The following is a 13,098-nucleotide window of genomic DNA, read 5'->3' as shown; positions in this document are numbered from 1 at the left end:
TTGCAGTATTTTCTGTTCAAATATTGAAATGGAGAGAGAGAGAGAGAGAGAGAGAGAGAGAGAGAGAGAGAGAGAGAGAGAGAGAGAGAGAGAGAGAGAGAGAGAGGCCACCGTGCAAGTAGTGCCAAGCTGCCTGCTGGAGAGTGCCCCTTGATGGCCCACTTTTGCCGCACGAAGGGGAGGAGGATGAGGGCGTGGACAGGCGGCTGGCTCACTCTTGTCCCAGCCCTGCGTGCTGAATTTTGTTGCATGAATATTTTGTGGTGAATCCAAACACACCAACATGTCTGGGCCGCCACCACTTGCACCAATACAAACACCACCACCACCACCAACAACAACAATAACAACTATATAAACAACAACAAACGTTCCAAAAAACAGTAACACCACCACCACCACCACAAACATTAACATCAGCAAACATCCCAGCAACAACAATAGCAACAACAACAATAACAACAACAAACATCTGAGTCGCTTTTGGAGCCTCCGTCCCAGGAAGCGCCACGCCTTTCTGTCGTCATATTTACTGTATTTGCATTGCGCTCGTCCAGAGAAAAAAAAAATGACGATCGTAGATATTGTTAGTTCTCCTTTCCTTCTTCTCCATTTCCTTCTCGCTTCCTTCTTTCTTGTGTCTTATCTTACTTTATGGTCCCTTCCTTCCTTCACTTCTCTTCTCCCCTACTCGTTTTTTTCTTTTTTTTTTCTATGCCTCCCTTTCACCACTCCCTCCCTTTTATGTAGCACTTCTCTCATTCTCCCCTCCTCTGCCGCGATTTGCCCTAGTTTCTTTTTTTCCCCTTTTCCCTCTCCTCCTCCCCCCTCCCTCTCTCCCTCCATCCCTTCTGCTTCCTGCACTTCCGTTCCTTCCACTCTTTACTCTTCCCTTTTCATTCATTTATCCATTGATCCATTCATTCATTCATTGATCCATCCATCCATCTGTTCATCTATTCATTTATCCTTCCTTCCTTCCTTCCTTCCATTCTTCATTCATTCATCCATTCATTCATTCATTCATCCTTCTATTCTCGCCTTCCTACCTTTTTTTTTTCCTTTTCTCTTAACACTCCCTTGGCTTTTCTCTTTAGCGTCCACTCTTCTAACATTCCTTTCCTTTTCTCCCTCCTTTCTCCTTCAGGTGTGCAGGAAGGCAAGTAATCACAAATAAGGTGTCTCGGTTTGCGCTTGTGAGAAAATAAATTATGTGTTAAGAACTCGTCATCCTTTAGCACGCTTCCTTGAAATTGCCTCTCCACCTGCCTCGAGCCCCAGCATCCCTCTCTTTATTTTTCAATCCTCTGGTACTCGGTTTGTCTCTCTCCTGTCCCTCTCTCAGTCTCTAGTCACCTCCCCTTGGCTCTGTTCCTCTTGATATCTCCTGCCGCTGTCCCACGTTAAGCCAGCTCGACAAATAAGGCGACTTGTTTTTTTTTTATTAAGTTTTGATTTCTCTGTCTTTTTGTCTGTCTGTCTCTCGCTTTCTCTCTCTCTCTCTCTCTCTCTCTCTCTCTCTCTCTCTCTCTCTCTCTCTCTCTCTCTCTCTCTCTCTCTCTCTCTCTCTCTCTCTCTCTCTCTCTCTCTCTCTCTCTCTCTCTCTCTCTCTCTCTCTCATATAATTAACCCAAACCTTTGACCCTTCACATGCCTTGTTAGCATTACAAACTACGAAAGGCTCTTGTGGAATTAAAAGTGTGGTAAGAATTACCTGGGACCTTCCTCACACACCCTTGCCCATGAAGCGATAAGGGATGTAATATGCTTTCCGTTTTCTTTGCTGTTTTTTTCGTCGTTTATAAAGTAACCAGCTCACTCCCACCACAGAGGTCCCTGATAGTATAAAGCCTTGTCAGCACTTAAATCGTGCGGTAATATTTGGTACTGGAAAAGACTGGTGTGGTGTGGTGTGTGGTGTGGTGTGGTGTGTGGTGTGGCGTGGTGGGTACTGTTTTTGTTGTAGTCTGGTAGAGGAACTAATTAATATCTGCTTGTTATGTAACACTTCAACATAAGCATTTGGTTTGTTAGGAGTTATTTTTTATGAGAGCGGTAGCTGCCTTAGGAGTGCTGAAATGTATATATATATATATATATATATATATATATATATATATATATATATATATATATATATATATATATATATATATATATATATATATATATATATATATATATAAAGGTGCTAGTTCTTAAATAAAAAAAAAAGGCCTAAAGAATGATCCAAAAACTGAAGAATTTGAGAAAATGTTCCAGTGACCGTGCTCCTGTTGTCACGCATCCTCATTTCCTTCATTATTTTCTCCATGTATCACGATTAACCTCCGTTACGTCACCCACACTCCTTTCTTTGCCATACATTACCTCAAACTATTTTCCATAATTTCCCCTGGACATTATTACAAGCCACCTTCCCTTTCACATCCTCTTTTTCTCCTTTACCTCTTACTTCCCGCCGCTGCCTCCTCCTCCCCCTCCTCCTCCTCTTCCTCTCTGAAAAGAAATCTTATAACCTTTCCTTATATCCCCACGCCACCTAATACTTCCCTCTCCTTCGCCAGTGGATGATATTTTCTTCCCTCGTGCTCTTTCCTCTAACAACCTAATGATGCTCGTGTTAGTTCCCTCGCCTCCTTCAGATACGGACCAGGAATTCAATTTAACAAGATCCAACTCCCAGTCATTATAAGTTTTCAGATCAGAGCGGATTCAGTCATTTCTTGTTTGTGTTTACTTTCATGTCGATTCTGTATATGTTAGTGGAGTTTTAATTTGTTATCCTTTCATCTTTTTATCTGCTTCCGTTTCGAGTGTTATTGGTTTTGCCTTATTTATTTTTTTCCGTTTATTTATTTATTGGTCGTGGTATTAAGTTATTATAGAATGTCGGGAACGTTATTTATTTATTTATTTATTTTTTCATTAATCATTCGCTTTGTTTTCGTGTATTTTTTTCATTCATCGTTTCATCTGTAATTAATCGACTCTCTCTCTCTCTCTCTCTCTCTCTCTCTCTCTCTCTCTCTCTCTCTCTCTCTCTCTCTCTCTCTCTCTCTCTCTCTCTCTCTCTCTCTCTCTCTCTCTCTCTCTCTCTCTCTCTCTCTCTCTCTCTCTCTCTCTCTCTCTCTCTCGACGTCTCGAAGAAGACAAATTACAAGGCTCCCCCTTCGCTGTAGTCCCTTTCACCACCTTTAGTATATTTTTGTCATCAGCTTTTACTTTTATCTCCTCCTCCTCAACCTCCTTCTCCTTCTCCTTCTCCTCCTCCTCCTCCTCCTCCTCCTCCTCCTCCTCCTCCTCCTCCTCCTCCTCCTCCTCCTCCTCCTCCTCCTCCTCCTCCTCCTCTTGCTCTTCCTCCTCCTCCTCCTCTTCCTCCTCCTCCTCCTCTTCCTCTTCCTCCTCTTCCTCCTCCTCCTCCTCCTCCTCCTCCTCCTCCTCCTCCTCCTCCTCCTCCTCCTCCTCCTCCTCCTCCTCCTCCTCCTCCTCTTCCTCCTTGGTAGGCACTCTTCATAATACTCCACAGATTACACACACACACACACACACACACACACACACACACACACACACACACACACACACACACACACACACACATTGATGTTTTCTTTTGTTCTCACATAGTCTAGTCGGTATGCTTCCATTTATGTTCGTGGGAGTTGTGACCAGCGGTGTGTGTTTGGTTCGCTCCGTGGGTTCAGTGAGGGCGACGCGTCCACTTCTAAATATAGCGTGACAAGGCAAGGCTTCGTTAATGTTTGGCAAACGAATATTTCTTGCTTCTTAGTACTGGCGGCTCTCATGTGTGTGTGTGTGTGTGTGTGTGTGTGTGTGTAGGTGTGTTTGTTTATTTAGGTGCGCTTGTATGTATAAACACCCACTTGTTGTCTTGCTGCCAGTGACAGACCCTCACAAGGTCGCGTGCCTGGTGTGTCCTTGTGTCCCTAAGGGCAAAAAAGACAACGTCGTGATACAGACAAGGAAAAAAATATCCCAACAAACATATAAGGAAATAAACGCGAGACAGTGCCGGAAGGAGCGTGATAAGGCCCGTGATGACCCCGACCTCGCGCCGGTAAACGCCCGCAGGCCCACGAAGGCGACAGGAAGGCACCACAGCTCGGAGGGCGGTGATAGAGGCGGCACCACGGAGGGAACAGAGGCACCGCGCGGCAAGACGGAGAGAGAAAACACGGAAGAAAGCGACACGGAGAGAAGTGAGAGAAGTGAATCCGAGGGGCCCGAGTCTGGAGGGAGTGACACGTACAGCAATGATTCGAATGACAAGAAAGTGGGTGACTCCCGGGGGGAATATGCCGCCGTGGCTGACCCGGGCTCCAAGAGACGGGGGGCGCAGGCTGTGAGGTGGCACAAGAAGGCGAGGATGCCGCGGTCCGAGACGGAGGAGGTGATAGAGGTGCGGGACATGCTTGACCTGCCGCCGAGTGTGAAGGCGTCCCTCTCAGCCTGGGGGTCCCGCTCCAGCTTCCACAGCTTCAGGATAGACTCCAACGACAGGTATGAGTCTTTATGTATTAATTTATTTATTTTTATTGTTTTAAATTTGAATGATATCCAGTTTTTTGTAACTTTCACTTTCATTTTAACATTATTAGTATATTCATGCAATTTTATAATTCGTCGCCATATGATCCTAGTTGTAACGGTGCCACACAAGACAATTTTTTTTAAGGATTAAACTTTGCTTCACTTTTGATTAGTCATTCCTGCACATCGTTACCTAACGCTTTTGTTGCTGTTTCTTTTGTTACCTTCTATTATAAGCATGGCCTATTTTCTGCCTCATTTGCGCCTCCCATGTTAGTCGCTCTCTCAACATTTTCTCATCATCTTCTTGACGTATAATCAATCTCCGATCCTTCAGCCCTTCCATCACCACTTATCCTTTTATCAGTTGTTGTGTTCTCGTCAACCTTCCCTAACCCTTTTGTGCTTGTCTTTGGTTTCCTCTCGTCCGTCTTTCTAAATCCCTCAGCTCTCCACCCTTCCACATGCCATCCTTCCCTCACGCAATGTTTCTCCAATTCTTCCACTCCTCCTCACCCATCAATCTTCCCTCCCGTTCCTCTACCCACCGAAAATACCCTTACACATTTTTCCTCTTTCGTTTTGCTCTCCACAAAGGGTTTTATTTATTGTTGTCGCCGGGTTGTTTTGGGACACAAACGACTTCTCTGACAGCGGTCATCAACTGGCCACTCCTTACCAAAGTCTACTGCCAAGGATGTCTCCTCCTCAGGACTTTGGGGGAGCTGCTTTAATCATCCCCATTTCCTTTTCTCCTTATTCTTGAGGGTCTGGATTGCCCTAACGAGGTGAGCCTTCCAAGTGATGAGCCGCTGCCACTTAAGCGTACTAGCGAGACCGCGCGAGGTGAAGTCCCCAAGACGTAGGAATCAATAAACAACTTAGATTAGTTACCTTATTAACCTCCTTCTGTGTCCCTCTTCCCTGTGTTGCCTCGCTTCACTCAGCAAGGTCTTGACCCGGAATGCCTCTCACCTTGAAAAAAAAGAGGGAAAAGAAAACTGGAGTGACCTGCAAATAGAACATACTGGCTATCTCACGCTTCGAAAAAGACATTCTGCCATTTAGATCTCCAGTTCTTTACGAGTCAGGTATTTTTCAGGAGAACCGGAACTTTATTGAGTGTTTGCCGGTTATTCTCAGAGTAGCCAATACAAAACACTGTTCTTTCACTTCCCGCTGCGCAGAGGTAAGTAGTGGGAGGCGAGACAAGATTAAGCCTCGCTGCTAACAACCTTTGAGAGTTTGATGAGGCTCGTCTTTCCGTCTCAAGTGACTCGTTAAGGGAAAACATTTGAGATACTGGAACTCATTTTCTAGGATTTCTGTGTTAGGTTTCGAATTGGCTCACCAACCAATCTTGATCGCCCGTCATTTTCAGCCCGAAGGGAGTTCAATGTTTGGATGAGTCGGTGATTGGTCCTCGATCTTCGACTTTGTGTTGGCAGCTCGTGGCCTCGGCGTGGTGTTCGGAAAGTTATAGGCATAGCAAGGCTGTCTGCTCTAATGCACTGGGATGATATGAGGGAAAAGTTTCTTCTCCTTATGAAATTTGTCCAGAATTGAGAGAAATGTGAGGCATAAGTTGTTTTTTGTAGTTCTTTTGTATTTTTTTGTTTATTTGTTGCGATGGATCCGCTTTGGAATTGCCCTGTTGTTAAGTTCTTTCGAGAATGACAATGGTGCTTACTATTTTGATGTCTTGAAAGGAATTTTGTGGACGTCTTTTGTCTTTCACATTTTGTGGTTAGATCGAAAACAACTTGCTGCATTTCAAGACACTTCCGTAATTTTGGATAACACTTTTGGTTCTATTCTTTGGAGATCGGCTGCTGCAGTGGGTTCTTTTCTTCTTTGGCCAGATCACCCTCAGATCACAGCGGAATCAGCCATCATTTCTTGTTTGTATTTCCGTTCCTGTAAATTCTGATTCTCTACGCCTCTCCTCCTACCTTCTTTCTTCCCTTGCTTTTCTTCCTGAGTGTAAGATCATGTAGGAAAACTAACATTCGTAACTGTTTAGACGCATTATTGACAATTGTTCATGTTAAGTACAAAAAGTAGGTATGCATTTTTATGTAATAGAGGCACTGACATAGGACAACAAATAAACGAAAAAAAAAAATCCCATTAAGGTGCCAGTCTCTAAAGAAATATCAAAAGAATTATCCAAAATTTGATGTTCTTCATTGCTGGCAAATTTAATGCTGAGAGATCAAGTCTTCAGCGTTCCTTCAACCATAGCAGGGACTGAGACAAAGGGGTAGGTGGTGCGCTCCTTCCTGCAGCTCGGAGTATTACCCAACTCAAGCAATAATCCCTGCTTGCTCCTTAGCCTTGGTGGAGCGCTGGTGGGCTGATGATGCTACTCGTTCGCCCCCACGTCTGCCAACATTAGGGAGCATCACCTCTGCCATTTCGCGTTAACAGTAAACATTGCAGACCACCCTATTACGTTTAATGGCCATAATGGAGAGAGAGAGAGAGAGAGAGAGAGAGAGAGAGAGAGAGAGAGAGAGAGAGAGAGAGAGAGAGAGAGAGAGAGATTTAACTCTAACCATCACTTTAAAGATATATATTTAAAAAGGCTTACATTATTAACACTACATGCGTATAGTAAGAGTTAAAAACAGTGTTGAATATATGATTTTTTTTTTTTTTTTTGTGTGTGTGTGTGTGTGTGTGTGTGTGTGTGTGTGTGTGTGCTCCTCTCCTCCACATAGTGTTCCATTGATCTTTGCTGTTCATTCAAACCACAGCCTATAACAATACTCACATAATCATTTTTTCCACCTACTCCCCAACATACAGTGGTTCATACGGTACATTTCCCACCACCTCCCTTCAAACAAACACAGGTACACTCGTAAAACTACTCGAAAAACTACTCGAAACTACTCGCATGTTCCATTGTTCCCTCACTAACATTGGTGATGCGTTGTAATGACCGCACGCAAAATACTTGACAACGAATCTACTCGCTGACAATTACTATTCCCTATTCGTATGTAGAGTAAAGTTACTGACTCGCCTTGTAACCAGAGCACCCATCAAACACTGGTAATACTGGCAGGCGAATTTGTTTTGTAACCCAACGTCCATCAAATATTAATCGTATATGTAATGGAACAGAGAGCAGTGGGATAGTGAAAACAGAACTGCATGCTTTTTTTTTCCTTTGTTTGAATTCCCATCAGGCATTGGGTATATAATTGCTATGAAGACAATAATATAGATCAAACAACGTAATCATACCATTGGGTCAAATATTTTTTTTTCTGTATTTTCCTTTTTTGCTTATGGTGCTATTGTTTCTTCTTTCATCCACTAAGCTTGTCATTTTATGAGAGAGAGAGAGAGAGAGAGAGAGAGAGAGAGAGAGAGAGAGAGAGAGAGAGAGAGAGAGAGAGAGAGAGAGAGAGAGAGAGAGAGAGAGAGAGAGAGAGAGAGAGAGAGAGAGAGAGACTAAACTCCAGTCACGTAATGGGGTCCTAATGGGGGTCTCTTTATACAGTGTCGTTCTGTTATCTCAGTGAGGCGGCTGCTCTGTGTTCCGGCTGTGAGTTGCTTCTCTGCTCTAGGTGGTATGAAAAAAATAAATAATAAAAAAATAAATAATTACCCCTTCCGTTTCTCATTTTCTCTCATCCAACAGTCCACTTGTAATCTCTTCTTATTTATTTCCCTCATCACATTTTTTTTTACCTCCAATTTATCGTTTTTAATTTTTCTTCCCTTTTTCATGTTAGGATGTTTTTCCAACTAATTGTCTTGCTTTCCTTTCTCTATTTTTTTTTTCTTTTTCGCTCCTTGATTTCTCTTTATTGCTCCGCCTTTTTCTTGGCATTTCTAATTTCAGATCTTTGTCCTTTTCCTCTTAAATCGTCCAGATATTTTTCTTGATTTTTCTCTTTCACATTTTCTTTATTCCTTGAGTTATCGTTTTTCATTTCCTTTGTCTTTCTTCTTTTCTTCATTTCCTTTTATTTTGCTTTTTTTGTCCTTTATCGTCATATCTCTTCAGTCCTTCACTGCGTTTCTTGTTTTCTCTTTTTGCTTTTCTTCTTCTTTGTCCATAATTTCTTTACGTCCTTAACTGCTTCCTTTCTCCAACCCTTGTGTCATTATTTCCTCTTTCCTGCTACACAAAACTACCAAGCAGTTAATCAATTCTCTTCTTCTCTTGCTCATATTTCTTACTGTCTTTTGCCGACAGATTTTCTTCTAATTCGTCTCCACATATCTTTCCGTTCCTTTTTCCTTCATTCCTTTTTCATTCTTTTCATCATCTTAACTTCCATTTCTTCACTCTCTTTCTCCACTCTCTTTCTCCGTTCCTTCTGGCAAATCTATTATTCATCTCCTTGCCTCATCGCTTCCTCTTTCTCCTTATTCTTCTTTTCTTTGTCTCTCTCCATATTTTTCCTCTTTCTCTCGCTCATTTTTATTTTCTTTATTCTTTACTATCACTCCCCGTTACTTATCTCCTATCTTTTTATATACAGTTTTGTACCCCTTCCCTTTTTAATTTCTTTTTACATTTCCTCTCTATTATATGCCTCCCTCCCCTCCTGCCTTCCTTCTTGCCTTGCTTTTCTTCCTTTCTTACACCTTGAATCTATTTTGCAAGCGGTCGCTTTCTGCGCAGTAGGAGAAAGTGAGTCGAAACGAGGACGCGGGTGAAGGAACGAGGTAGGAAGGAAGGTAGGAAGGAAACCAGATGCTATTGTCATTTGGTAAACAAAACAGACAAAGCCGTCAGCGAGGGTAAATAAAGCCCATTTTAATGCAAGCCAGTAGCGAGGCAGGCCAGGGGACTTTAAGGGCAGGATAGGATGTACTAAGGCAGACTGAATAGCACAGAAGGTTGGTTACGTTGAGGTAGACTAACTCTGAGATATGCTGGGCAACACTGAGTCAGGCTGGATAACACTGAAGCAGACTGAATAACACTGAGGCAGGCTGAATAACACTGAGGCAACCTTATAACACTGAGACAACCTTATAACACTGAAGACAGACTGATAACACTGAAACTGAATAACACTGAAATAAGCAAGGTACTTAGATCAGAATGGATAACGCAGGCAGACAGGATAACACTTGGATAGCTAATATACGCCACAAGGAGAGGAGAGGGCACGAAGGTTACACGCGACAGGAAGGGAAGGAAAGAACTGACAAATGGATTTCTATAACGAGCGTGAAGTTTCAACAAATTCTCTGGAGGTTACGGGCTCCTCTCTCTCTCTCTCTCTCTCTCTCTCTCTCTCTCTCTCTCTCTCTCTCTCTCTCTCTCTCTCTCTCTCTCTCTCTCTCTCTCTCTCTCTCTCTCTGTGTGTGTGTGTGTGTGTGTGTTGCTGATGTTGCTCCGCCTGGTGTTACTCTAATCAATCTGCCAGTCAGTCTCTGTGTCTGTCTGTCTGTCTGTCTACCTGTGTCTGTGAGTCTGTATGTTGGTCTTTGTCTGTCCGTCTCCTTCTCTTACTCATTTTTTTTTCTCTCGCCTGCCTGCCTGCCTGCCTGCCTCTCTGTTTGCCTGTCTGTCTGCCTTCCTACCTTTCTGTTTCTTTCTCTTTATCTGTCTGTCTTCCCCCACTCCTTCTCACTTCTTTTTTCCTTTCCGTCTGTCTGTCTGTCTGTCTGTCTGTCTGTCTGTCTGTCTGTCTGTCTGTCTGTCTATATGTCTGCCTGCCTGTGTCTGTCTGTCTGTCTGTCTGTCTGTCTGTCTGTCTGTCTGTCTGTCTGTCTGTCTGTCTGTCTGTCTGTCTGTCTGTCTGTCTGTCTCTCTCTCTCTCTCTCTCTCTCTCTCTCTCTCTCTCTCTCTCTCTCTCTCTCTCTCTCTCTCTCTCTCTCTCTCTCTCTGTTGTTTACACTCCCTGATCTTATTTATTCATTTATTTATTGAGGCGTTCTAGTAGTTTTTATAAACTGAGCAGGAATATTCTTTATATAAATAAGTGAAATTTGAAATACATGTATTATCCACATGTCATGCTTTTCTACACGCCAGATACATTATTCATAAGCGTGGCGATATTAGTTTTAAAGCTTAGCAACGGGAACGCGTCGAAAATGAATCCAGAGAAGCAACTGCTAAAACACCTCCTAAATAAAGGTAAAATAAGACGAGGAAGTACAAACAATGGCTGAATTAAGATTGAAGTGTACGATGAAGCCAAATTATAAAAACTACTAAAACGCCTCAATAAATAAATGAATAAATGAGATCAGGGAGGGTAAACAGCAGAAACGCAACGACCGCAACGACCTACACATCTCTTAAATAAAGCCAAAGTGAACCCGGGAGGAATAAACAAATGAATTAGTATTGAAGCGTATATGGAAGGCAAATTAATTCATAAAAGCAACTACTACAACACCTTAAACACTGAAAAAATTTAAAAAAAACCAGTTTCTGTTTCTGCGTGAAAACTTAAATAAGGTGTCTCAGCTAACTAAACCCACACGCAGGACTTTTCTTTAATGGGTCGATTCTTAGCTGACCGAAGGCTGTGTTGCTTGTGGTTAGACTGACGTGTATGAGAGAGAGAGAGAGAGAGAGAGAGAGAGAGAGAGAGAGAGAGAGAGAGAGAGAGAGAGAGAGAGAGAGAGAGAGAGATACTGTTATGTTTATTGGCCTTTTATATATACAATAACATAGTGTGTAAATTATGGTACAGTACAGGCTCGGTCTGATGAGAGAGAGAGAGAGAGAGAGAGAGAGAGAGAGAGAGAGAGAGAGAGAGAGAGAGAGAGAGAGAGAGAGAGAGAGAGAGAGAGAGAGAAGTTGGTAGTGTTCAGCAGCCTTTCTCCCACTTGCCTGCCTGTCCCCCTTCTCTCTCTCTCTCTCTCTCTCTCTCTCTCTCTCTCTCTCTCTCTCTCTCTCTCTCTCTCTCTCTCTCTCCCGTGTCTCGAGTGGATTGGAGACTTTTGTCGGTGTTCGACCAAGTATCGCAAAACCGAGATTCATTGTCGCACCACAAAAAGGAAGAAGAAAAAGAGTAAAAATAGCTGGAGAGATTTGCGCTTTTTTTATTTCATGTTTTTTTTAATTCATTTACTCGTATATATTCATTTATTTACTTATTTATTCATTTTTTGCAGCCTTTTTATTCCGTACCTCTGTTTGATGATATCGCCGTAATTCTCTTCCATTTCGTAAGGATACAGTTGCGTTTATAACACCAATATTATTTTACCCCTTTCATTGTTTAACTTCATACACTTTCACCAGATTACCTTAGTGTTTACATTCCCGGCTTTTTTTTTTTGTGAACATTCAATTACGCTTTAGAATGGCAGCTCCTTTCCTCTCCCCCCTCTAATGGAACAGCTGCAGGTAGAGGTGTGCAAGTGCCAGCCGGGGATTTGCACTTGGTTCACTAGAATTACTGGGTTTACCTTTGCGTCCCTGCAGACACCTGGAGCCGCTCTTGGGGGCCTGGCCGGGCTGGACATGAGAGTGGGCTGCGGAAACTGCTTTTTGTACCGTCCCCTATTGATCCTACTGGGTGGAGAGGAGGAGGAGGAGGAATAGCAGCAGCAGTAGGAAGAGTAGGAGGATAGTGGAGCAGGAGCAGTAGGGCGGTGGAGGAGGAAAGGAGGAGGAGGAGGAGGAGGAGGAGGAGGAGGAGGAGGAGGAGGAGGAGGAGGAGGGGGAGGAGGAAGAGGAAGAGGAAGAGGAGGTGGAGGAGGAGGTTTGAGAGTGAGTCTAATGAGAATTGGAAGTACTAGCAAGAGAGAAAAAGAAGGAAGAAGAAGAAGAGAGAGAGAGAGAGAGAGAGAGAGAGAGAGAGAGAGAGAGAGAGAGAGAGAGAGAGAGAGAGAGAGAGAGAGAGAGAGAGAGAGAGAGAGAGAGAGAGAGAGAACAGACGAGCGGACATTAAAGTGACAGCTTACGGAAACACGCCTTAACGCTTTTACAATAAATGAAGATTGACGACATAGACAAAAAGAAAACTCTGTGCTAGACGGCAGACATTGCAGGTGCAGCTGGAGGAGGAGAAGGAGGATAAGGAAGAAGAAGAAGAAGTAGAGGAGGAAAAAGAAGAAGAATAAAAGTGGAGTCGCAGTAACGAAGTGGGTGGTGATGGGATGGTTTTGAAAGGTGGTCAGCTGAGGCAGTGGTAGTAGCAGTGATAGTGATCAGATGTGGGTGTGGCAGCTCGACCCCGCCCTTCGTCATTCGTCATTCACACTCCGAGCTTCACCTTATGTCCCTCTCGATGTCTCTCTTTTCCATAGTCTTAAGATCACCAGAGCCGTTTGTTTCCTGTAGGCAGTGAAACCATGTATACTTGATGCCTTCTTGTGCTCTTGTGGGGGTGCGTGGAATCAATACCTGGGCAGAGGAGGCGAGGGCTTAACACAAGGGCAGGTTCAAGTTGGAGAGTGTTGGCTGTTAATCACATTGAAGTTACGGCGCCTGTAAGTTTTAGCAGCTGGTTCTTTGTATTAGAGAGAGAGAGAGAGAGAGAGAGAGAGAGAGAGAGAGAGAGAGAGAGAGAGAGAGAGAGAGAGAGAGAGAGAGAGAGAGAGAGA

General features: G+C 43.4%; 1 protein-coding gene across 1 annotated transcript in view; it reads left to right on the top strand.

Moving 5' to 3' along the window:
• Positions 1–13,098, top strand: part of LOC135102470 (uncharacterized) — a 62,040-nt gene that overhangs the window by 7,631 nt on the left and 41,311 nt on the right. Inside the window, exons 4-6 of the mRNA XM_064007785.1 lie at positions 3,906–4,666; positions 11,891–12,019; positions 12,836–12,950. Coding sequence (XP_063863855.1) covers positions 3,906–4,666; positions 11,891–12,019; positions 12,836–12,950 — 1,005 coding nt within the window. The remainder of the gene's footprint in view (positions 1–3,905; positions 4,667–11,890; positions 12,020–12,835; positions 12,951–13,098) is intronic.

This window comes from Scylla paramamosain, chromosome 7 (genome assembly GCF_035594125.1).
Source record: "Scylla paramamosain isolate STU-SP2022 chromosome 7, ASM3559412v1, whole genome shotgun sequence".
Lineage (NCBI taxonomy): Eukaryota > Metazoa > Arthropoda > Malacostraca > Decapoda > Portunidae > Scylla > Scylla paramamosain.
Note: the sequence above shows the minus strand (reverse complement) of the source record. Positions and strands in the feature narration are given on the sequence as shown.